This window comes from Sabethes cyaneus, chromosome 1 (assembly GCF_943734655.1).
Source record: "Sabethes cyaneus chromosome 1, idSabCyanKW18_F2, whole genome shotgun sequence".
Lineage (NCBI taxonomy): Eukaryota > Metazoa > Arthropoda > Insecta > Diptera > Culicidae > Sabethes > Sabethes cyaneus.
Window position 1 is genome coordinate 99193630 of NC_071353.1, and position 27484 is coordinate 99221113.

Here is a 27484-nt window from a genome sequence, read left to right on the forward strand (position 1 = left end):
TTAAATAGTTTATCCGTTGTTGACCGTCCTTCGATGAAACCGGCTTTATAAGTTCACACGAATCTGTTCTCAATTGGTGATAGCCGGCGGAAAATGAGTTGGGACAGCACTTTATAGGCGGCATTGAGAACGGTGATCGCTCGATAGTTCTCATAGTCTAACTTGTCGCGCTTTTTATAGATCGGGCAGATAACCCCATTTTTCCACTCCTCAGGTAGCTGTTCCGTATCCCAAATTCTAACAATTAGCCGGTGCATACGTTTGGCCGTTTGGCAAACTTTTCTGGTCCCATTTTAATAAGCTCCGACTCAACGGACCATATACCAGTTTACTCCGAACATATCCTGTTTCTGACGACTTCGTCATCCTCCGTATTAAAATGCGTGTTTTAAAAGTTAGTAATACTAATGTCACTTAAAATATTTCGGAAACCCGAAAAACATATTAATTAGATGGTACCAGTCCAGCGTTTGTTTCAGTATAAATAGAGCTTTAACTGAAAGATAAGCTGTTGAGCTGGACCACTGGATCCACATTTCGGCTTCACTCAAATTCGCTATGACAGAACCGAAAAAGATTTTTAGGCCTGTTCGCGCTTACCAAATAAATACCATGCCAAACCGTCAACGCGCGCGTGAAAACAAAAAATATTTCTTTCCCTCTTTTTCTTATACAAAAACCGGGAAAATATCAACAGCTTCGTCATAGCGAATTGTAAGCAGATGACAGTCTTGCCAGCACGTTGCTCCGACCAGATGCCATGCACTGCGCATCCTGGCCGCCGCTCAGTGTTTTACTCATCCATCACCCTCCTACATTCATCATCAAATCAATCATACCGTTGATTCCAGGCCACATGCCAGATGAAGCTCCGCTACACTGCTGGTGGCTGTTTTGGTGGTATTCTAACAGTCCTCGAGAGGCGCTTTGTCCAGCTCGTCCTTTTCCAGCAGCGCAGTTTCGAGTGAATGCACGTATTTTGCGGCGACGTCTGGCTGTTTTAGCCGCTCGAGATCTAACCGAGGCAAGCGTCGGTACTGAAAGTGTTCACAACGGAGAGTTTTGGGCGTATCTTAACCATCACTAGGTAGTGGTCCGAGTCAACCTTAGCGCTTCGATAGGATCTGACGTCGATAATGTCTGAGAAGTGCCGACTGTGATTTTGTATGATTTGGTGACCTCCAAATGTATTTGTGTAGGAGTCTTTTTTTTAACGACTGGGGAAATCTGCTATCAGACACCTGAGAAGACAACTCAGGTTTGGTATCCCGACCCCCCTAAAGCCCTACTCGAGTCTCCAGCCTCGATTCCCCCTGGAACCACCATATCGGTATTACTTCAGGGAGGGGCTATTGTGCTTAACGCACACTCTTAGATAACTACTGGACTATGGTAGTTAGGCTGTTTATTCGCCGTTGATCGGCTTCCAGCAGTTTTGTAGCTCAAGTACGATCTGGGTAGCAGCCGCATTGACCGCACCCCAGACGTCCGAGCTAGAACACATCCTTTGGACTAAGTTATCCGGAGTAGTGTCCTGTCCGCTAACTGCCATCATGTTGCTTCTCACACCCGCGAAACGAGGGCATATGAAGAAAGCATATTCTGCAGTTTCCTCGACGTCCGCGCATTCGGGACACTCGGGGGACTCCGCATGCCCAAACTTGTGCAGATACTGTCTAAAACAACCATGCCCTGTAGGGGCAGCCAACCATTGTGTAGGGGTCTGTGCTGGAAGATAGTACTACGTACGGCCATGTTCTTGAAGGCGGCAAAGTCAATAAGTCTTAGGCCCATTTCATTGGTCAGTTGGTGTGCGCTGAACCCTCCAATTACCAGTTTGCATTCCTCCTCCTGGCCGACCTGAGCATTGAAAACCCAGATGACGATCTTGATATCATGCTTTGAGCAGCGCTCGTTTTCACTCTCCAACTACACGTAGAATTTATCCTTGTCGTCATCGGTACTTCTGAAGTGACGGCTGTTGATGGACGTTGATGATGTTTATATTGAGGAACCGGCCCTTGATGCACATTCGAAGATTGATTGGCCACCACCTAATCACTCGTTTCCACATAACGCACATCACTGTGAAGGCTGTACCCATGTCGTGTGTGTTGCCGCATCTCTGCTAGATGGTATGTCCATCTCCGAACGTACGTGCCGTGGAGTTCTTCCAGCACACCTTCTGCAGCGCTACGACTTCGAACTTGAGACTTTTCAATACGTCGGAGAGCATTCGAGTGACTTCTCCTTTTTCATCGCGTGGGTCTATTTTGGCTGTTCCAGTTAGAATTTCCTTATTCTACGTTCCGTGCTTTAGTATTTTTCGTGGTGGCGAGGCCTGCTACATCAACTCTTTGTTTCGCCGAAGGGCCAACGAAGCTCGAAAGGGCCCTGCTTTACTGTCGGCATACGACCTCGGCTCCCGCCGGGGTTGTTTACCCAATCTCCACCAAGGTTGCTCGTATCCCGACTGGTACCATGAGGTAGGGATAGCCTACAGGTGCACAAGGCACCGACGGTACGCATTATTGAGCCGTCCACCCCAAATCAATAAATAATAATAATAAGTTGTAAAATGTTTTTCATTGAACGAATGTTATTCTGTTACAAAAATATGTTTTAAATACTTTCTTTTCTTTATGTAACTTTCAAACAATAGGTTGGTTACTTTATTTTTTGTTTTTTAATACAGGGATACCTCGATATAAGACAATTTATAATTTCAAAAAGTTGTCTTATATCGAAATTGTCTCATATCGAAACATGATTTTTTCAAAAGAATTTGCATTAGCGGTCTCCAATTTTGCTCTGTGTTGTGTGCTTACGTTTTTGAAACTATTTATTACTGTTTGAGCTATTAGGCTTTTACAACTTTTAGGGTTATTTTGAAATAATGAGCATCTTCATGACGCCGATTTTGGAATAGAAATTTAGCTCTGGTATCATTACCAGCTATGTCAAAGGTATTTGTCTTATATCGAGGTAAAAATTGTCTTATATTGAGGTTGTTTTATAACGAGGTTGTCTTATATCGCGGTATCCCTGTATACACAATGTTTGAACTATATCAACATGTATAAGTTTTTTGTAGAAAACATTTGACAAGCTTCATAAAACTTTTAGAACAGTGCACTTAGTTTACTTTGGGTATTTATTGAATATAAATTTATTTTTTATAGGTTTAAATCTATCAAAATTCCCGTTTGTGCTTCACTTCTACACACTGTGCTAGGCATAGAGAAAAATTTTGCTCAAACTCAAATGAAGCAAGCTCGCTTTACCTTCGGTTATCAAGGCACGAGCACGACGGCTACGACGAACACAACCACGGCCGCACCGTGGCCTGCTTCTTTAAACTTTTCAGATGCTTGTAAGCTTGTATATAAAGTGTGAACATATCTAATCCCTAACCGCAAAACTGTCCTAATAAACGCAAGAAATCAACGGAATATCGGACGTATTCACGATTCTGGATAGATTTCTCGTCTTACGAATACTCTTTATTTTGTTTCGCGGTATCACGGAGAGAGAATGGAACTCGAGTCTTTCTTCAATACATTTGCATTCATACATGTTACTGGGAGCAATGTTTCACTCCTCTTGAGCCACTTCACTTTACGTTTTCTGTGTGTGCATGCACCGTACGCCATGATGGAGCCAGGCCTTTGACAGTGTATTCGTTATATTTTGTTTGATATTTGTACAGATATATTTTTTCTTCATTCGGTCAGCGACCGTTCGTGTAGTAACATAGTAGGTTGTGTACCCGCAGTAGTTCGATATTTCTTTCTCTTGCTTGAAGGACAGGGGAAAACCGTTCGAAGCCGTCCGTGCGTCTGTGTACTTTTCGGAAGGTTTTTCTCTCGCGATCGCCCGGTGCATTTCCAGTTGCATCGCAGATGCAGATTCTCCCACTGTTTCCGTGTATGCTTAATAGTGGTGTTTGCGTAAGGAAAGCTCCTAAAAATCTAAACCAAAAGGATCAGTGCAACATGTTAGACAAGTGTCAAAATTTGACGAAACAACGTATATGAATTGGATAATTTTTGAAGCATACTTGGATTTCGTTTTTGATCGTTCATCTGACGTGTGTGGTGCCAGTGGCAAATGGAGAGAGTGACATAATAACAAAAATACCATTAGTGCAACAGTATACATACAGTAAAGCAGGCGTATCGAAGTTATTGATGATTTTTTTTACTAGCAATCAAACACATCCTGGATTAAAATTATACTCATGCTGGTGGATGAATGTACATGCTATGAGAGTAGCCTACACTTATGCATTGAAAACAGTGGTGTAATCAAAGATAAATCGTTGAATAATAAATGAGGAAGAAAATACAGTGATTGATGGAATGAGATTAAACAGAAGCGTTTGTGTAACAGTGCATTGCAACAGTTGTTAACGAAAAGGTGATTATCATCGACCTCCAACTAACGTAAAGAATTTATATTTGAGATATAAATTTATCAATTCTATAGCACATAAAATTGAATACGCAGCTAAATGTTAATTAGTAAAAATGTTTTCACGAAAAGATTGGCATACAATCACATTGGTTTGGGAATTTTGGAGTAAGATTGGAGTGGTTGTATGTTGGCTTGAGTGTGTATGTACGTGTGAGTATGAATAAGTATGTGTGCATATATTTGTGCATGTTCTTAAATGTGTGTATGTACGTTTGTGTGATACGTGCCTGTTTATGTTCATGTGTGCGTCATGTAGCGTAGGTATATGTGTGCTGTAGGTGTTATATCACGCCCGTGCTTGAATGTGTATTTGTATGATATGTGTGCCTCCGCATTTGTGTGTGGATGTGCCTGTCCGTGCGCTTAATCGTTTATAATTTCATCCTTTCTGTGTGTATGTGAATTGTGTGCACAATTTTTTATATGTCGCATGCTTGTTCGCGTCTGTGTGTTTGTGTTTAACTACATGTATGTGAGTGAAGCGACGCTACACTTAGTAGTATTCTTAGATTAATCTCTCCACTATAAGTTGAACATCCCTCGTAAATTTACTGTTCTAGCACAGGTTCTAGGTTCTAGGTTCTAGTGCATAAGAATTTTATTCTTCATAAATATTAAGAATGAATCAAGAATGAAACAAACTGCGGGTAAAGCTAAAACTGCATGTGTCTGATCGATAGGGGAGCAAAGAGTGGTACGGTAGAGGTGGAAGAGAGGATGCAGGTATTTGGAATTTGATATTATTGGTATTATTCCTAATGCACACATCTTCGGAGCTGCCCCCAGTTTATGTCAAAAATTTTCATCGAGTGTGTGAGTTCCTCTATTATATTGACCTTTATAATAGCTCTATTATAAAACAGCAACATTTTAATAACAATCAGCGCTGAGTCTCTATTTTGCACGTACATTTTTTACGCTTCAGAATCGAGAACTTCCACAACAGGACTACAGCACTGGTATCCACCTGCGTAATTCGCTTTGTGTAATTTTTTGTAAATTTCTCAAACATAATGATTAGCATCAGCAATCGCGATACTGCTTTAGACAGGAACGACAAACGCTAAAAACGAAAAATCGTATTTCTAAAACTATGGATTACACCAAAATGATGTCTAAATATGAGGTGTATAAAATTAACTGTTACAATTCAAAAAATAAACACTGAAATTGATCAGTTCTTATTGAAATTTTTGGAAAAAAGCAATTTGCAGCCTCATAGAATCCATTCTTAGATGGAGTGACATTCATAAATATCAAACTATGGATTTTTCACATTACATAGGGTATGGTAGCAGTTCTTCAGCCTGCATCCCTGTTCTCCATATCCTAAGCAGATTTATTACTAATTAGCTGACCCGACAAACTTCGTATTGCCACAAATTAACCTGTGTTGTACATAAATCATGAATCTCGGTTGATCTTTGTCACAATCTCGAGTTTTGCAAGTTTCTGAGGAGTTCAACCTTAGATGATTAATTTTGGCAGTTACGTAACTATGAAAGCATCCCAGGTAACCAATAAGCATCACCAATGCTATTCAAATGTAGGCCAATAAGCATTTAAGTCGCCTTAAATGCTACTTAAATGCTATTTTGGCAAAATATACAGCTACTTTACTGATAACCTTCTTATAGTGCTGACAATGCTAATTTACAGCTAATTACCGACACGAAGAATTTGAATACAATTTTGGATGCCAATTTACAACACGTATGCAGTCAAAAAGCTAATATACAACAACGTGCAATAAAAAATGCCATATACGCTGATTTGCTGCTTATGTTAATGCTTATTAGTTACCTGGAATGGGTAGTGGAATATAAAATTTGCAATTTTTCCTCACAGTAAAGTAGAAAACAACTCCCCTGTCCCCTCATTGCATAGCCAGAAAGCGGATAGTAATATTCGCCAAGATTGTACAACATTTCGCCGAATATCATTTTGCGAAAAACGTTAAGCGGAATGTACCAATTTCTGCCCCCTAAAAGCCCCACATGCCAAATTTGGTTCCATTTGCTTGATTAGTACTCAAATTATAAGGAAATTTGTATTTCATTTGTATGGGAGCCCCTCTCTTAAAAGGGGAAGGGGTCGTAATTCACCATAGAAAAAATTTCTGCCATCTAAAACCCCCACATGCCAAATTTAGTTCCAATTGCTTGATTAGTTCTCGAGATAAGAGGAAATTTGCATTTCATTTGTATGGAAGCCCACCCTCTTAAAGGGGAGATGGGTCATAACTCGCTTTCTAAAGAGGAGAGGAGTCTCAATTCACCATAGAAAAAAATCTTGCCTTCAAAACCACTTACATGTCAAATTTGGTTCCATTTGCTTGATTAGTTCTCGAGTTATGAGGAAATTTGTTTTTCATTTATATAGGAGCCCCCCTCCTAAAGTGGGGAGGGGTCCCAATTCATCATAGAAAAAAAAATTGTCTCCAAAAACACCCACGTGCCAAATTTGGTTCCATTTGCTTGATTAGTTCTCGAGTTATGAGGAAATTTGTATTTCATTTCTATAGGAGCCCCCCCCCTCCTAAAGTAGGGAGGGGTCCCAATTCAGCATAGAAAAAATTTTTGTCTCCAAAAACACCCACGTGCCAAATTTGGTTCCATTTGCTTGATTAGTTCTCGATTTATGAGGAAATTTGTATGGAAGCCCCCCCTCTTACAGGGGAGAGGAGTCATAATTCCCCTTCTAAAGAGGGGAGGAGTCTCAATTTACCATAGAATAAATTCTTGTCACCAAAAACACCCACATTCCAAATTTTGTTCTATTTGCTTGATTAGTTCTCGAATTATGCAGAAATTTGTGTTTCATTTGTATGGGAGCCCTCCCTCTTAGTGGGGGGAGGGGTCTCTAACCATCACTAAAACCTTTCCTGGTCCCAAAACCCTCTACATGCAAATTTTCACGTCGATCGGTTCAGTAATTTTCGATTCTATAAGGAACATACGGACAGACAGACAGACAGAAATCCTTTTTTATAGGTATAGATTATTAATAATTCTTATCAATACACACTACTATTCTTGCATATTCGCTTTGTGATGACAAGTTGGGACAAATTTGGACAAGGTCCTGTAAGGTTTGTGCAGACTCCTTTTGTCCAGCGCCTCTGTGGTTCATAGGTACACGGGTACCAACGAGCCACATGCCCTGGCGGGTGAAGTGGGTTCAAATCCGGTTGTAATCTCAGATTATAGCTTGATTCGACCCATGCAGCTTCCAACATTGGACAAAAGGTAGGAGTAACAAAGACAACTTGTTAAGCGTAGTTACCTATTACCCCCCTTCCTTTCCATTCTTTTCCCTCCATTCCCAAAAAATCCTTCTTCATTACTTTCCCTTACCATCCTTCATCTATTGTAGAACCATCGTTTCAAAAAATATTAATATTTGTATGAAAATTTTCTGTTGCAAAAGTTTATTTTTCTTACAGTAATCATTTTTGTTGTACGACTAAACTAATATTAAATTTTTATTTCTATAAATGTAACCTTATTTTAATATGATTTTAACCCAAAGGGTCATTCACCATTATGTAAACTTGTTCCGTTTTTATTGGAATACGGTTTGGCTGCTCTTTTTGTTTCAGTTATATTAACACACCAGAATGCCCTCCCTTGGGTAGGTGGTTCATCGAGTCCTTCATCAACCGCTTATATGTTAGTTCTATGTGTAGAATACTATGTAGATAAACTCATCCTAGTAGTATAATATAGTTTTGTCTAACTCTATGTGTAGTTGTGTCAATCAAAGCGGAGTTGAGCAGGTCTGACCTGGTCAATTTGAAGGCACTGGGAGGGTCCACTAAATTTTCTGGGGATTGTTGGCCGTGCTTGCATGATGTTCGTAGCGCACCCGCCTCAGATATCTTATAGGAACGTTCAGTGGGTCCACAATAAAATCGAAGCTAAAGCCTACCCACTACATTCCCCAACTAGATTCAGGTTACTATACTGGGTGTCAATTCCAGTCATTGTATGCTCGAATCCAGAATGGGCCTCCGATTGCCAGAGGCTTTATTCGACAGTTGGCTACGACGACTTCCCAGTTTTTATGAACTGTCACATTCATCTATGAGCATTTGACGACTCGTGGAGGGATGAAGTTCATATACATATCATATAACTTGAGGGAACAACATTGGCAAGGCAAGTCCTGTAAACCTAATGGGGATTCACTTTTAAAAGTCAGGGAAATTGTGTGCTGTTAAGTCTGGCGAGTACGACGCTCAAGCCGTGTACAGAGGTAAATTGTCTGATATGATCAAGTCGCATAACGCTCAGTAAATATAAGTCTATTTCTGTCTCTTGGAGGTTGGGTATAAATGAACGCCAGCCAGGTATAAATGAATTTGGCTTAACATCTACTTTTACAGTCACTACCGTTGTTAACGCTTCTCTTACTATCACCGACCAGTAATGTTTTGACTTTCTACATCACTATTAGTAACATTTCCTGTAACATTGGAATTACTCAGCGGTTATTATGGAACCAAACTTTATTGATTGCGCTAAGTGTAGCGTAGGTTCGAATGCTATTTTTTCTTTTTTGCGAGTTTTTGACAAAAATACTAGATAGAATAGCACATAGAACGTTGATAACTAGACTGCTACGTGACTATTTGACCAATCACTTGACATTGTCTGATCTTGGAATCTCCAGCGTCAATTCGCTACTGCGTTTTATTGGCTGCCGCAAGCAGTCTCGGCAGGCAGAAATGACTCTTGGAGGCCCCGATATAAGATCACCCCTCGGGCCTAGTGTAGAAGTAATGCGCTCATCAGCGGGTAGTCCCCCCGCAGAAATCACATTTGTCTAGGTCCATTCGTTTTCCTAGGTTTACCATAATCCAGTTAGTTTTCCCTACTAGTTCTCGCTTCGAGATACCCTTTATAAAATGTAAAGCAGCAAAGCCGCTTTTTTTTAACTGAATCAATTAGGCCTCTTGCGACTTGGTCGCGTTGGCCCTTTAAGCTTTGAACTGGTCGAAGGGTAGTTCTGGGCCTCCATACCAAAAATATTAGTTATGACAAACATACATTATGGCTCCCGTCCATTATGGCAAATATCCATTATAGCATTCGTCTGTATGGCTCCCGTCCATTATGGCAAACATGCATTCTGGCATTCGTACGTATGGTAACCGTCCGTATGGCAAACGTATATATGACTGATGGGGTGTCATCGGTCTTAAAATAAAAATCGGTTGGTTGGCTTATCGCGAAAACGGTGTAAAAATCGTAAAATCCTTTATGGCGACCAAATCTAAGCTGGCCACAATAAAATTTTTACTCCGTTTGAAAGCTTTGTTCTTCTTCGTTACAGAACCATGCCATTTGTAAGTTGCTTCAATGCAAATTTAAAAAATATCACATGATATAGATCTCAAAGTTTGCTAAAAATTTAACGACTTTTGAAACTATCGCGCCCGTTGGGAAACGAGGGGTTTACTGTTTCAAAGTATTAAAGATGTAATTCTCATTTTTTTACCATTTTCAAACAATCAAGAACAAAAATTTCAATATTTAAAGACGTCGGGTAGTGGCCCCATTTCAACGACAACTACTCACATGTACTTAAAACTTAAAAACGGATGATTGAAGAAGGTGTATTTGGACAAATGGTAGAAAATTTAAAACAGTTATATTACAAACATCATAAACATGGTGGTATAACACGGATACCATATAAAAAGTGTGTTTTAAATTGAATAATAAAATAGATAAAGTTTCTCAAACATCTTGACAACGGCTGCACTTAGAAAGTTATTTACTGAGATGATGTTTGATGCATCTACATAAGCAAATGTTATTCTTATTTCAAACCCATTTGTTACGAAAAAAAATCTAAGTTTTAAAAAACTCATGAAAGTAACTTTAAAAAACTAATATAAATTTACAGTGATTTCTGCAATAACAAAGGTGAACGTTTGTTTTTCTGCTAGTTGAAAGAATATTCGGACTGAAAATAAGTCTTTATTATTGAATCGTTTGATCTTTAGTATTCCATATGCATTTTCACTTGAGATCATCGAACACCGGGCTCTATTTTTCCTGGGAAAAACCTTCCACGAAAAAAAAATTAAATTTATCACAGTATAAAACCAGTCGACACAGTTTTGTTTACGTATCGAGGAGCATATTCACAAAGTGAATACCGGTAGTAGGAGGGCAAGAAAGTAGGTATTCCATATCCTTCGAACTTACTCTATAATAAATTCCTTTATAATTGGAAAGCACAATTAGGTCACATCTACCGTCATATTTAATTATGCTATTTAAATCTTCTGTGGTTGACGGATATAATTTTTTATCGATGTGATATATGACAGACCACATTTTAAAATTAAATAGCTAAAGGTAATGGCTTATGATGCTCCGCTGTCAATGTGATGTGATGTTCATGTCAGCAATTCCATAAAAAAGTACTGCCCTCATGTGGGATTACTTTTAATTCAAGAGACTACTTCGGATATTTTGGCTTATTTGGCTTATTTGGTAGAAACAATTAATACTTTTGATCTTTCTAATTTTGTTAAGCAACCCTCACGGTTGTACCTATTTTACAGTCGACTTTTGCTCGCTGGGCCTTTGAGCGGACTACGTTTTAATCGGGCTGCCTTTAATTGGGCCATAGCCCATTTGAAACGATTCTTGGATAAAGTCTTCCAAATTCAGAAAATAACTACATACATACATACTTAGATTATTAAAAGTATGCTATCAGCACTATCCACCTCCTCGACATCTCTATCTTGGTCTACAGAGTTTGAAGAAACTCCCATTACTCCCATTAAAATGGGCCATTCAGTATTGTACCCCAAACAACAATGGCCGTCGCGATGATTTTCTATAAAGTGATTGCCCCCAGTGTTTTTGGCGTTTCAGATTATTAAATGTTAAATGCTCAATAAATGTTTTTCATGCTAAACATTAAAATCGCTTTAAAGGGTGTCCCACATCAATTGCATCACGGGAAAAACGCTGTAGCAAATTACCTAGTTGACCGATCCTTTTAAAACTTTCATTTAACTTCAATACCATAACCGCATGCTCGCACCTTATGCTTAAATACACTCAAAAGGTTCTGTACAACATCTGGCTGCAGCGTCTTCTGTACGGAAACCCACTTTTCTTCATGGCTTCCTTTGATTTGACATCGTTGGGATTCTTCCGTAGCGCCTGCTTCATAATAGCCCAGTATTTTTCGGTTTGCCTTAGTTACAGTGCGTTGGAGGTTCATGTCCTTGGGTATGGGTTGGCTTCGTACCACTCCAGCATATCCTTTGAATAGTGACACGAACCTAGATCCGGGCAGAAGATCGTAGGGCCCTAACCGAGGCTGGCGTCGGTACCGAATGTTGTTCACAACGGAGAGTCTTGGGCGCATATTAACCATCACTAGGTAGTGGTTCGAGTCAACGTTAGCACTTCGATAGGATCTGACGTCGATAATGTCTGAGAAGTGCTGACTGTCGATCAAAACCCGTCACCGTCTGCAAGAATTACTAGATACATTTGTTGATTGGTGTAAACGAAACTGGCTCACACTAAGTGTGGCAAAATGTGAGGTGATAAGTTTTTACTGTATTAAAAGTCCGATTCTATTCAACTATCAGATTGAGGGGTCTGAGCTGCGCAGAGTAGACCACGTTAGCGACCTTGGTGTGTTACTTGATACTAAGCTAACATTCGACCTACATCGTAAATCGATTATTTCGAAGGCAATGCGTCAACTGGGATTCATTTCTAAAATTGGACGAAATTTCAATGATCCGCATTGCCTTAAATCCTTGTATTGTGCTCTAGTTCGGCCACTGCTTGAAAACTGTAGTATTGTATGGTGTCCTCAGCAGTTAACATGGAACCTGCGCATCGAACGAGTACAAAGGAAATTCATTCGGCTTGACCTGCGACATCTACCATGGCGTCATCCCGAGATTCTCTCCCCGATTCTCTGATCGCTGCCGGCTGCTTGATCTAGACTCGCTAGATTATCGACGAAAAACGCACCAGGTAGTATTCGTGGCCAAAGTCATCAACGGTGAAATCGATTCCCCCAGACTTTTAACTCTATTGGACTTTCGTGCTTCGCAACGGACTCTACGTTCCTCCGGCTTACTGCAAACTCCATTCCACCGTACCGTCTTTGGATGTAATGAATCCGTTACTGCATGTGTTAGAACATTTTCTAAAGTGGAAGAATTGTTTAATTTCGACGAGCCATCGTATAAATTTGTACAAAGGTTAAGAAGCACCAATGTTTTATAGAAACCATTCATGTAGACTCTAGTCAGATGGAGTAATAATAATAAATAAATAAATAAATAAAACATGGTCGATCTGTGATTCTGTCTGATTTGGTGACCTCCAGGTGTACTTGTGATGGATTCTGTGCTGGAAAAAGGTACGGCCATATTCTTGGAGGCGGCAAAGTCGATAAGTCTTAGGCCGTGCACTGAACCTACCAATCACCGGTTTGTATTCCTCCTCCTGGCCGGCCTAAGCATTGAAATTCCCGATGACGATCTTGATATCATGTTTTGGGCAGCGGTCGTATTCACTCTCCAACTGCGCGTAGAATTCATCCTTGTTGTCATCGGTACTTCTGAGGTGAAGGCTGTGTACGTTGATGATGCTTATGTTGAAGAATCGGCACTTGATTCTCAACCTGCACATTCGAGGATTGATTGGTCATCACCCAATCACCCGTTTCCGCATCTCGCCCATCACTATGAAAGCTTTACTCAGCTCCTGGGTGTTGCCGCAGCTCTGGTAGATGGTATGTCCATCTCTGAACGTGCGTACCGTTGAGCTCTTCCAGCACACTTCCTGCAGCGCTACGACGTCGAACTTGCGGCTCTTCAATACGTCGGAGAGCACTCGAGTGCTCCTTTGGAAGTTGAGAGATCGGCAGTTCCACGTCCCGAGTTTCCAATCCATAGTCCTTTTCCGTCGCGTGGGTCTATTCCGATTATTCCAGTTAGAGTTTCCTTGTTCTTCGTTCCATACTTTAGTATTTTTCGTGGTGACGGCTTGCAAAGCCTGCTACACCTGCCCCCTGTTTCACCGGAGGGCCAACGAAGCTCGAAAGAGCCCTTCTTTCCTGTTAGCATACGACCTTGGCTTCCACTGGGGTTGGTTACCCGATCTCCACCAAAGTTGCTCGTATCTCAGCTGGGACCACGAGGAGGTAGGAATAGGAGTTGCTGAATAAGAGGCTATGAACCACTGTAGGGTCTATTTTATGCCTACACGTGCACAAGGCACCGACGGTACGCATTATTCAGTCCGTTTACAGTCCCGATAGTCACGAATGGCGCCACATGAGCAGATCGCTTGCCAAATCATGTATTTTTTGGCAAACATTGAAAGTTCCAGAACATCAAACTTGTGCTGGGCGGTGGACAACAGTTGCCTAGGAAACTGCCGGAAGTGCGCTTTGACGTAAGCCCAGACTAACAGACGTAACACCTCGAACAAATTTTCTAACAAAACATCGTTTCATTGACACCCCTAAAACTTGGAAAAAACACTAGCATCACCTGGTGCAGTCTTCGCGCTACGCAGAATAAGTTGCTATAAATTTAGCTATGCTATAAATTTACTTGTATATTATCTGACAACAGCGCCAGCGCAGGCGAGCGGCGTTCTCGCGCAGTGACTGTTGTTTGAGTTTTGACTTAAGCGAAAATTTGAAATGATCGTTTTTATTAACGATGGAATGAGGCTCCAGTGTTACGTCTGTTAGTCTGTGGTAAGCTTCATTCAAGATTCATGATGAGACAATGAGGTTTCGTGAGCATCTGGCTGTACAGTCTCCGGGTTTGTGACGTTCCTACCGTATTTTGCTGTTCGCCACGATTTGGAGTCTTCTGCACTTTATACGTATGCAGTCCCTCCCGGTCCTTGATTCTCTGCACGAAAGACTTGAACAGATTCAACCTTTTACCCACATACCTGACCGCAACATTGGGATTCCACTTAAACGCTTTCACCACGACACGTTTGTGATCCTGATCACTAATGGAACATCCATTTTGACCACGTTTCTCCTTCCGTTTGATGCTCAGAGTTCCAGAGTAACGTTTAATCACAAGACCCACCGTTGACTGCACGATTCCGAGTTGTTTTCCGATGTACCGATAAGAGAATTGATGCTTTTCCAGGTGCTTGCCCAAAATCAATTCGCCACGTTGCTTTTCGGGTGACGCCATTTTTTCCAAATTTCGAAAAACTGACAGTGATAAAAATACAGTGTAAACAAAACACTCTAAACTACTTCTACCCAAACCTTTAAGAGAAAATTCTTAAAAGGTAATTTTATACTGCGTCTTTTCCGTGATGCAATTTGATGTGGGACACCCTTGAGTCACTGACTAACAGACGTAACACTTTGAACAAATTTTCTAACTTTAACATCGTTTCAATGACACCCCTAAAACTTGGAAAAAACACAAGCATCACCTAGTGCAGTCTTCGCGCTACGCAAAACAGCTTGCTATAAATTTTTCAATGCTATAAATTTATTTGTATATTATCTGACAACAGCGCCAGCGCAAGCGAGCGGCGTACTCGCGCAGCGACTGTTGTTTGAGTCTTGGCTTAAGTGAACATTTGAAATGATCGTTTTTATTGGCGATGGAATGAGACTTCAGTGTTACGTCTGTTAGTCTGTGGTATAATGGTCTGATTCCAATTCATAATAGTTCTTGAAAACATTGCATCGATCGCTATAGATAGAGATAATAGTGTTTATTTTCTTATGCGTCATCACCTGTTAAGCAACGATATTTTAGTATTTTTTTTAAATTTTCATTTCAGAATATCTGTTGTTGGCTTCTGGTAAAATCAATCCTAATGATTAGACATAACTACTGTGCTCCATATTTAAAGTTCAAAAATTACACTTGAAGCAAGCGCAAAAGAAACAGTGTCAGTGCGTTCTTTTTCAGTTCACTCAGCAGAAAGTAGTTCACGAAAACAGCTGAAAATAAAAGAAATCAAAATTAACCTACAATAGTAAAGTAACGTGCAAAACACAACAAGCGCAGCAAGTGAGAGAACAAAAGAGAAGCAAAGTGAGAAGTGAGTTTACGGAATAAAGAAAAATAAATCTCTTCCTGGTTTGTGCAATCAGAAAGGTAGCACGAAAGTAGCAGCAGGTACTGCAACAAGCTCATCTGCCGGCCATTGTGCTGTTGTGTGGTGACTTCAACGCCAGTGTTGAAAGTTAATCGTGCATAAAAAGAAAATAAGTAATTATCCTTTTAAATAAGAAAATTGAGGCAAAAAGAGAGGAGGCACACGGAGGTGCGGAGAAGCAAAAAAATGTTCAACCAAGTTGAAAATTGGGAAGAGCAAAGAAAATAATCGATGTGCTACAATTATAAGTGAGATAATTCCGTTGTTTTTCTTTCCTCTCTTTTCCTTCCCTCAATGCTTACATTTGGACTCATCACCATCACACCACCCCCGAACGGTTGGTTGTCGGTTGATTCTATAACTATCTTCGGCTAATATTCATTTACGCTACTGCTTTTGGTTCCCGTCATCGAAATACATCGGAACGGTATTTTTTACTGTGTTTGCGGTTACCATGGAGACTAGCTATAACAGTGGAAACGGAGAATTCGACGTCAATATGTTCGATCAATATATATACAAGGTGAGTATAAGTTTTAAACGTGTCCAACGAATATTTTTAGACAAGAAATCCAATTCTCTCTTCGGCTCTAGACTGCCCAAACATGCATATGTGTCCTATGTCGATTTACACCATTTTAAATCTCGTAAATAATACATCTCTATTTTTAGAGTACTTTTCAAAAGCTGCTTTGTATAAAGTACACAATAAAATGACAAAGTTAATTGGCCCCTTACTAAAAGTGCCCGTCCTTTACTTTGCGTGACTTCACTTTAAATAATTATTGCTAGATTTACTTTTCATACTTTGTTTAAGTTTGTTTATCAAATTTATTCAAATGTATACCTTGTAATCTTAAAAACCAATAAAACTAAATTAGGCTATCCTACTTTAATATATACCATGTAATGCTAAAAGCTTTAGGAAATGAGAAAAACGGTAGTTTTTCTTGCTATAAAAACCGTTCCTGTTTATTAGCCCTTTTGGTTTGTCATGATACTTTTTATAAAGTAGTTATCTTCAGAACGAAAACGCGTGCTACGCAACACATGCGAAGAATCCTAGAAATCGAGGGAATCTTCGTCCACTACACAGTCATCGGGTTGTTTCAAAGCATAGGAAGTTTGATTTTTGCAATACCTCTCCCGTGTATCGTAAATTTTAATTACATCGGAACACGAGTTAACACGACAAATATTTGAATCAGATAACAGTTGAAGAAGGCATACGTGCGTAAAGCATTTACGATAAAACACTGAGCACGCTATGGACGGAACTGGTGTACGAGAACATCTTTTGTTTCTGTTCCAAAATATTACGATTGAATTTTAAAAGTTCACAATTGTATGGAATAGTTGTTTTGTTTGTTTTTGTTCAGATTATAGTCACTTTAACCAGTTTTTGGTCATTCGTGACTTCTGCGGGGTTGGGATTTGAACCCGGGCCCTCGGCGTGAGAGGAGTGAATGCTAACCACCACGCCGGGACTGACCCCAATGTGTAGTGTATTGCATTGCCCATCGTGCCCGTGGGGACATAAAAGCATGCATACCGAATGATTACCATCCCCTCATGCAGGGGCTGAAATTCTTAGTAGTTGACTTATTAGTAGTAAATCTGCTGGGAGTTGGAAATAAAGAAGAGTCTGGAGATTTTAGAAATAACAAGATATATACGCGTACAAGATTCAAAACTTAATACGTTTACAAAACGTTTTGTAAGAGTAATAAGTTATGTGTCTTGTCCACGAATATATCTTGTTGTGGTGCTCTTACGTTGGGACGAAAGTTTAGTTAACTTTCCTGAAATACTATTCTTTTAAGATGTAGCATCCAAAGATCTCTTGACGCGCTTGTAGGTTTGTAAATTACCTGATATAATGTACCTTATCGGATTCACATAAATCACTAGTCAGACCTTTATAACGGGTTGGCTATCAGAACACAATAAGATAATCATGCCTGTGAGCTCATGTAAACATGTTGCACACATGTAATGATTTAAAGATTTAAAAGCTTGTATAACAGCATAGCAGCTACCCAGCAAACAGGATTAATCCAGTTTCAGCTCGTGACAGTTAACATTAGTACCAGTCAGCGCGACCTCAATACTACAGTCGGTGACGTAAGCAGGCGCGTTACATCGCATATTTTCTTAGATGTGTTAATTAAGATAAAATTTTTTTGGATTTTGGAAGTTTTGACTGAAATGTGGGGTGCGCAGAATTAGGTATCATGCGCAGAATAAGGTACGTTTACGGTAATCTCATTGATAATAATAATTTACATTTGATTAAAACGTTAGTTGTCGGGCGATAAATAAAAAAATACGTTTACCGCTGCGGAAATACCGTATGAATTGTTCTTTTACACACACACTAGCATAAAAGTGATCCAGTGATCTAGCTATTGTTGTCTTCATTTATTTTGTTCGGAAACGTCAAAGTTGCCACCGGGGTGGGATTTGCCGAGGCACCAGAGTCGCGGCACCATGTGCGTATGCACGTAAAGACATTCAAGAGATTATCGAAAGTAACTTATGTCGTTTTCGTTTTTGCGGTGTAGCTACACCGAGGCTACACCGGTGTAGCTTTTTTGCACCAAAACTGTTCTTTTTCGATTTCTGTGTTACACCATTGCTACACTTTTTCTGCACCAGCTGCACCAGAAAAAAAGAGAGTGTAGCTGGTGCAGATTGGAAAATATAAACCCACCCATACCACATCACTGCTGCTGCACCGCGAGCGTTCGTTTATCCAGCGAAAAGTGTAGCACCAAACGGTGTAGCTACACCACAAAAACGAAAACGGCATTACTTACAGGTCTCTGTCCGCTGGTTCGGCAGAACAAAGGTATGAAATCAGAAATCTTCACTGTCGACGGTTATCCCCCGTGGCCTGCCATGAGTCTGCCTCTTCTTCGTCGTCCTTGAGGATTCCAGTCAATTGCTTCTCTACAGATTTCGTTCGCACCTTTCCCCAAGGTGTGTTCGTTCTGCTTCCATCCATACATTCTCGAATGTCTGTTGCTATCGCTCATTGATGATATCGACGATGGAGTTCTTCGTTGGATATCCAGTTGTTAGGCCACCAGGCGCGAATCGTGTATCGCATGCAGCGGTTAATGAATACCTGCAGTTTTTGTGTTATCTCCGTGGAGACGCACCACGTTTCGCAGACGTACAGTAAAACAGATTTAACATTTGAGTTGAAAATTCGGGTGTTGGGTAGAGTGATCTGCCTTGACCCAAAGGTTTCGCAGACCTGCAAAGGCAGGTGGACTACTATCAGGCATTGCCTAGCTACTAAGATAGTGAAAGGTCTCCACCTGCTCAACCAGTTGTCCCGCTACTGTAAAGTTGATGGGATTATCAGTGTTCACTACCATATACTTTGTTTTTGCTACATTGACTGTGAGATCTGCTGCCTGGGAGCTCTCGGAGAGGTCATCTAATTTGCTCTGCATATCGATTCGGCGTTGTGCGAGCAAGACATTCTCATCGGCTAGGTCGAGGTCATTTAGCTGCTCCATCGCTATCGGATTCCAAGATGAGATTGACTAGAATTGGAATTGGAAACGCCTCTACGCCTAAGTGCATCCCAGGTTTTTTCGTGGTTGGTTCGGTCAAATGGTTTTTCGAAGTCAACGAACACCAGCAGAAGAAAGTCCTGAAATTCGTTGATCTGCTCCAGTATAATGCGCAGCGGCCAGAACGGAATCCAGCTTGCTGCCGTCAGAGAGTAGCACCGATTTTGTCCTGAATCCGGTTGGGGATTACCTACTTTACAGAGTACTTTAAGAGTAATACAGAGCAACTTGATGTCACGCCAGTTACCGCATTCAGTTCAGTCTTCTTTTTTAGAGACTTTGATCCATTTCCATATACCCGACATCCAGTCAGCGGAAAAGTTGCGGTTTCCCATATATTGCTGAAAAGCTTTCAATTTTCTCCTCCCGTCGCTGGACACGTGCGACGCGCAAGCGTATCTCAGCGATAACAAGTTGACGTTCGGATGCAATATCGGTGCTACGCTTGTTGCGAACACCACGAAGGCTTCTTCTACACTTTCGGCTGGTGCCGATGTGGTCAATTTGGGTTTCTGTTTGGTAGTCCCGGGAAACCCACGTGACCTTATGTTCTGGTCTATAAAAAAACAGCGATCCACCAATGACCATTTTGTTATTACTTCATCAGTTTTCGTGCGCTTTGAACCATACATATTAAAAGCGGTTTGCGTTTTACCATATTTTTGATAAGTGAGCGATTTCATCTAGCTGAAAAAGAAAACTTGCGATAGAAATAACAATGGGAAATTGCGCTTTACGTGACGTGCAGTTCTACGTCAATGTTGGTACCGAACAAACTAGTCGTTTCACTATGCATGCTAGTAAGTTTTAGTCTACCGACTGTTATTTGTCAACGTAATTTACAAGCTGTGCCAAAAAATCCTTCTTTCTAATAGCAACCATATCGCTCAATACTGTTAACTTGAGCACATTTTCCCGTTTCGAAGGCAGGTCATTTTTTTCTCAACGTCAAAAATTTTATCGTTCGATTGCACGTATTTAAGCCTGCAAAATAGAGATGAAAATACGGTATATAGTGCTGTTTATTTTTATATTATTTCTCTAGTTTTGGAAAAGAATGCAGTTAAACAGGTTATGTGTACAGGTTTTCTTTACCGTGTATCGTTGTTGTCGTGGTTTTATCGCTTTGTTTAGCATAAATTGCTTCCCCGTGATGAGAAAGCTACGCTAAGGCTGACAAGAGTGTAATGATGCACTTTAGCACCATATGAATTTAGAGCCTCCAACAAACGAGGGAGAGAACGAGATGAATACATTGAAATCATTTGTATTAATGGAATGAAACAGTCGTTGGTGTGTGCGAGATGGAGTGAGAAAGATAAATCAATTATTTTTTCCTGATAAATATGCTAATTGTAAAATCGTGACTTTGAAACTGTAATGAAAATAAATACCCAGCTAGAGATGCTATTTCAACAGAAATAGAGAGAAAACACGGTCGCAGACTAAGTAGACCAACATGGAAAGCCAATGAGCCTATCGACTCTACGTGTAACAGCAACTAAAAGAGAAATGAGGAAATGAAAATAAATAAAACAAACTGCATATAATTCAGTGGAATTTATAATCGCTGTGTAGTTTTGTAAACATCGTTTCTGGCAGCGAAGACACGAACTGAACGAACGGACCAAAACGAACGGAATTAATGTCAATCTAACGTTAATTTGTTTGTTCCATCGGTTTATCTCGTGTTTGCTGCAGTTGCTTTGTCTTTATGTATTTTATAGAAACTGTTAGTGTCGGTTACATTGGTTTAATAGTTAGCTATTTTAGACTCGTTCATTTATGTTCAAATAAATAAAATGCTATTGGTGAACAATAAACTAGAGAAAATAGGCTTTTTATTGTTCGTAAATTCTGAATTGATCGTGTTCAATTGAAATAATGCAACGGTAAAGAGCGCGACACACTAGAGTGGGGTTTTTGAAAAGTGTTTGTTCCAATTATAGTCTACTCTGTAACTTTTCGTTGGGGCTAGATGTATTTGAACAGTCTTGATTTTATTTAAATTGTAGAACAATGTATCTAATTACTATTGTATTAATTTTTAATTCATGTTAATTTGAAAAACTATGTATTGCAGCGGAGATCACGCATGAATAATTGAGATTTGACGTAAAACTGTATAAAACCACTATTAGTATTAGTAGGCACTCGCAGAGTTTAAATAGTTTAAATCTTCTGATAGTTTAAAGGTTTTCGACAAAATTTGGGCAGATGATTCAGGATTATTCAACAAAATTTACAGTCGACGTTTACATTTCAAGTCAGGAAAGCAACCACCCATATTAAATATTTGTATTATCGGCCAAGATTTTAAGCAATAAGATGACTAACTACTTCAACAACATCCGTTGCTGGTGGCACCTTATTTTTCGCCTGTCCGAGCTGCTTTGACACTTTGCTTCGAATTGAATTGATCAGTGCAAGTCATCCAGCGTCGCACAGTGATCCGAAAATCAAAAAAGCTGGCAGTTCCCATTTTTTCATATATTTTAAATCGACTAAACAACGCAAAAATATGCTTCTACAGATCCATACAGATATTTTGAGTGTGTTATTAAAAAATCAAAATAGATAAAATTTTATCAAGAGCTCGTATGATTGTTTTTTCCCGATGCGTAATGGTTGTTACGAAAAATTTAATAAATAATGGCTTATTCTGTTGAAAATAGATTGTTTTATAATATTCAAAGGGTTGCAATAATTTTAGATAATATTAGTTCTTCGATTCTGGCCTAATTCTGTTTAAAAAAAGCGAATACACTTGAAACTTTTTGGTTGGAGAATCGTCGTAACTTTTTGGCCGCTGCCAAATTAGTTTCAAAATTTGGTTGCAACAATTACAATTGTTGTTTTTACAATTTAAAAATAGAACGCATGAGTTTCTTGATTTTAATAAATCGTTTTTACCTTTGTTATACTATAACAAAGGTTTAAAAATTGGTCGAAAAACACGAAATTGATCCGAGGCCCGGAGGGCCAAGTCACATATACCAATCGATAGGGTTCGACGTTTTGAGCAATGTCTGTGTGTGTGTGTGTGTGTGTATGTATGTAATGATTTTTCCTATCGCCTGTTTCTCAGAGATGGCTGAACCGACTCGTTCGCTATTACTTTTGTTTGAAAGGTATTATTGTCTAGTAGATCACTATTGAGTTGTTTCGTGATACGACGTTTCGTTTAAAAGTTATGAGCAAAAATGTGAAAACTACGTGACATGGGTTTCTCCGGAACTATATGACCGATTTCAACGATCTTAGTATCAAATGATAGCTCTTGTTAAACCTAAATTGTTCAGAATTTTTTTATTGAAAACAAACAACTAGTTTAAAAGTTATGCTTAAAAAACCTGTTTTGACAAGGTAATAATTATCGCCTCGTTCTCAGAGATGGCCAAACCGATTTATGCGCTATTAGTCTCATTTGAAAGGTAATATATCCTAATAGATCACTATTGATTGATTTTTTGATAGGACGTTTAATTTGAAAGTTATGAGCAACCGTATACACCACACCAAAATTAACAATAATTTATAATGGTTTTAACTAAGATTATTTACCTAATTTCAATTATTTTAATATCAAACGAGAGGTTTTGACACTACGAATATATATGCAAAATTTCATAAGAATTGGTTTTACCGGTCAAAAGATATTAAACCTCGAACACTCGCGCCAACTTTTGTAACACGGTTACTCGCGCACACTATAGCCCCAAACCAAAGAAAACATGCGAACTAAAGTTTTGATTGAGAAAACTTGGTTTTAGATTTATCGAACCTTTGTAAGAGTTTCTAGAAATTGAAAGCTCTATCGTCTAGTGGAATTTAAATTTTGATTAATCCCCCTAAAAGTGAAATAAAAAAATATTTTTCTGCAGTGTCAATGTAACACATTGATGTGTTCTGCAAAGTTATAGAGCATATTACTACAAGAAATTTTGCTAAAGACAATAACCTTCTATCTCTGCAGCGAAGATAGAAAAATCTTATTTATTGTATATGATTTTGTAAAATCAGTTTTTCTATTTTTGCTCTTTTTGTAATTGTTGTCTGGCTTTTTCATATACTACAAAATTGTACAAATAGTAAAAATACACAACTTTGCTGAAAATAGTATACCTCTATGTTTGCTTGTTTAGGAACTGTTTAGGAACTTTGATTATAAAAAATACTCTAATAACTTGAATACCAGCAGACGGATACATTTAAAACATTTTACATTTGCTGATAGTTTTGCTGCATACAGACACCATTTTTCCATATGAAGAAACAAGAGAAAATTCAAGTTGGGGCGAAATTCTGGTACACCTCACATGCTGATTGCTTCGTTTCTGTGATGGCGGTTTATGCTGATCTATTTTCCCAACAATTTAAATTATTAATGCATTGAATAATTATGATATTTTGCTCATAATAAGTTTATTGGAGAATATACGTTAGTTAAACAACGATTTGTAATTTTATAACAATATGGCGTAGGAATACCTACACGTGTTGTACAAAATACAACAGCGTGAGTAACCGGAGGTTAATAAAAATTGATGAAAATTATTCAAGAAAACTCTATTGATTTGATTCACATAGAATGGCATTACAGAAAATTATGCATAGTTCAAAAACCTATAAACTAGACCTTTACTAGGCAATGTATATGTTAAAGAATAAGATTTCCTCTCACAACTTACTTTTATTTGCACTTACTCAGATTAATAACAACCTACTTATCCTTACTCAGCAATTTCACGAAAAAAGGATCTATCAAAATTTGTAAACTTATTCAATTTTCAAAAATTTTATGTAAACCAACGCACTACGCAACGTTAACCAATAGACGAAGGCGTGTCGATTTCTATCTCAAATAGCAAGTAAGACCGTATAACAAAGGTTCCTTTCACCACTAGGTGGATTAAATCGGGTTTTTTATTGATTATTTTGGAAGATTATCTTCATGAGAAAATGCATAACAAAATCGCTTGAACAAATTCAAAAAATTAATAAGGTCGCAGCATTGGCACGGTGTAAACAGTACTTACGTAAGCAGTTATCCTACGAAGAATTTACATATTTAGCAAACTTAATTTTTTCATACTCTAGAATTGAATGGGTCTATCGATTCTTTCAGACCATTCAAATCACCAGGTCACGATGGAATTTTTCCGGCGCTTATTCAAGAGTGCAAACCGGTAATTTCTGCTTTGGTAAAATTATTCATGTTAAGTTTTGTACTGGGGTATATTCCAAAAATGTGGAGGAAAGTCAGGGCAATATTCATACCAAATTATTCAAATTATCAATTAGTCTCTCGTCAATTTTCTTAAAATTAATGGAAAAACTGATCGACGAGTATGTTAAATCTGAAATACTTCCTAAAAATCCATTACCAATAACAGCTCTTCACACTCTTGTTAAAAAAATTGAGAAATCTTTCGCTGCTAAAGAAATTCTCTTAGCGTCATTTCTTCATATTGGATGTGTTCTTCATAAAGATGCATTATGCCTATCGACGAAGAATGCCATGAGAAATCGTGGGAATGCCATGAGAAATCGTGGCTTTAATGTAAATATAGTTGATTGCGTTGTGGAAATGCTATCAAATAGAGAAATATCAGCTAATCTCGATGACACAATAGTAAAAGAAACAACTGTCAAAGGCTGTCCTCAAGAGGGTATCCTTTCCACTCTTTTGTGGTCTCTAGTAGCTGATGATCTTCTCGTGAAACTGAAGCATAAAGATTTTGAAACTGTTGGATTTGCGGATGACATTGTTATTATAGTCCGCGGTAAATACGATACTATCATCTCTGACAGAAAGCAATATACATTAAACTTCACATGGTGCAAACGCGAGGGATTGATCATAAAACCTACGAAAACAACAATTGTGCCATTTACCAAAAGATCAAAAGTGTCCATCACTCATCTAAAACCAGGAGACGTTAAGCTGTCTCTATCTTCAGACGTTAAGTATTTGGGTGTAACCTTAGATAGACATCTTTGTTGCACCATCTCCATAACAGGAGCTATGAGTAGCACTCCCTCTTAAGCCTTAGAAGCTTTGCACAATCTTTTTCCTCTACATCAATTCATTCAATTGGATGCTGTGAAAAGTGCTCTAATGCTCAAATGATCCATTAGGTTTCTCCATGGCGATCTTGTTGGACACTTGAGTATTCTCAAAGAGTTAGCAACTAAATGAACATTCAGGTTCACTTAGATACTAAAGAGGAACTAGCGTTGTTGCATCGTAACTACACAAGATACAATAAAACCTTATTCAGTAAAATTGAAGATACTAACTAGTTCTACAAATGTCCCATACATAACTTTGTCATATTTTGCTCAGCCGAGCACGGTACGGCACTGTCAAATGAATCAAAATTGAGTCAAAGTGATCGAACCTTCCCTGATCTGAAATTTGAGCAAAAATAGGTTGATTACATTTTTTCGCCATCTGTCTTTGTATTTTAAGATCCAAGTTGATTTTTCAAACTCAGGCTCCCTTAAAGTCAAGAGAAGAGTGCGTTAGGTTTACTCCATTCGGTCCTTGATTACTCGCCGCCAATTCGTTGAGGGTCTCGACACTCGCAAGTCAATGCTTCAATGTAGTTTAGCCATCTAGCACTGCACGTTGAGCCCTTCCATTCCTACCTAGTGGTGGTGGTGGGGTCCATGAAGAGCCAAGATTTTGCCGCACTGTTGTCCGGCATCCTCACAGCGTAGCCTCCTGACTTTAGCCCGGTGAACGATGGATATCTTTCCAAGCTAAACGTCGTATGTCCGAGAAGGACTGCCACTCCAATAAGCGTTTAGTACATCATCAGTTTTGTGTGGGGTGTATGCTTGATCGAAATGTCTTGTGAAAGACAAGGAGGGCCCTATTTCGTGTTGTTGTCACCGGTGACGAGAGAATTCAAATTATGGACTCATCAAGTTTGATTTTAGTCTAGCGTAGATTGCCTTCGCCATTGCAAAGTTAGACTCTTGCCTGTCGTTTCGATGGCCACTTTTCGAATGTTAAATAACATGTGGAATCCTCCTCCTCCTATGCGATTCGAAGGGGTTCCAGAGTATCCCAGAACCGTGGCATATCATTGGCCCCAGCCGCGTTAGTTTAATCAGAAAGCTCCTAGTCCGTCACTTCCTGTTCGCTCTGTTTGCCCAGCCCACCTCATCATGATGATACGGGCAAGAAACAAATTATTCACACTATTGTGAGGAATATGCACCGTTTCTAGTCACAGATTATGCACGAACACGGCTTTCAGACATACTGACGAGATTGACCGCTGCTGCTGCATTGTGATGTGTTCCGTTCCGGGGACACTCTCGAGTTCCTTCCAGACGTGACAAGGGTTGAGGCAAAGTGACGGCTTATCCTGCATGTTATTCAACATGGGGTGATCCGACGAGCGGACATCGAAACGAGAGGCACGATTTTCAGTAAAAGTAACCACCTTTTGGGCTTCACAGATGACCGATATCTCAACCAGAAACTTTGCGACGGCGCAGGAAATCTACGTCAGACTGAAAGCGGAATCTAACAGGATTGGGCTAAAAATAAATACGTCCAAGACCAAACACATGAAAGGAAGAGGCTCAAAGGAGACAATCGCGTGCCTCGCACGACCGTAACCGTTGACGGTGACGAACTAAAAGTGGTAGATGTGTTCGTGTATTTGGGATCTCTGGTGACCGCGGACAACAACACTAGCAAGGAGATCCAGCGACGCATTCTAGCCAAAAATTGGGGCTAGAACGCCCTTCGCAAAACGCTACGCTCGGCGGCATATACCACCGTACGAAGCTAACATTGTACAAAACCGTTTTTGGACCGGTAGTTCGCCGTGCACTTGAAGCTGTGACACTGCGCAGGGATGACATACGCGCCCTTGCCGTGCTTGAGCGGAAGATGCTGCGGACGATATTTGGCGGAGCACATAACTAAAAGCGGAGAATGGCGGAGGCGTATGAGCGGCCCAAGATCGAGTACAATGGAAACAACCGCTTGAAACAACACGAGTCACCCCGGTTCTATTGTGACGACGAGCGCTAATAACTTAGTGATTTCCTGATCGTTTTCCAATTTTTTTCTCCAATCGATTGAATCAGCGTCGATTCTAATAAAAAAAATTGATTTTTAACTACACGCTATTGAAAAATCGCCAAATGTCATGCATTGTCTTATTTTTGTGCATTTTTGGTACATTTTCTAAGAAAATATGTATTTTACTAGCACAGACATCGTTGATTGATCATAGC

The 27484-nt window shown here is 39.5% G+C and overlaps 1 protein-coding gene across 3 annotated transcripts in view; it reads left to right on the forward strand.

Moving 5' to 3' along the window:
• The first annotated feature begins 3747 nt into the window (after positions 1 to 3747).
• Positions 3748 to 27484, forward strand: part of LOC128736424 (TOX high mobility group box family member 4-A-like) — a 162903-nt gene continuing 139166 nt past the window's right edge. For 2 of the 3 annotated variants that reach the window (XM_053830925.1, XM_053830909.1), the window contains exons 1-2: positions 3748 to 4419; positions 15312 to 16155. In XM_053830925.1, the coding sequence (XP_053686900.1) occupies positions 16087 to 16155 (69 nt within the window). In that variant the 5' untranslated portion in view covers positions 3748 to 4419; positions 15312 to 16086. The remainder of the gene's footprint in view (positions 4420 to 15311; positions 16156 to 27484) is intronic. The other variant, XM_053830917.1, reaches the window with a different exon arrangement.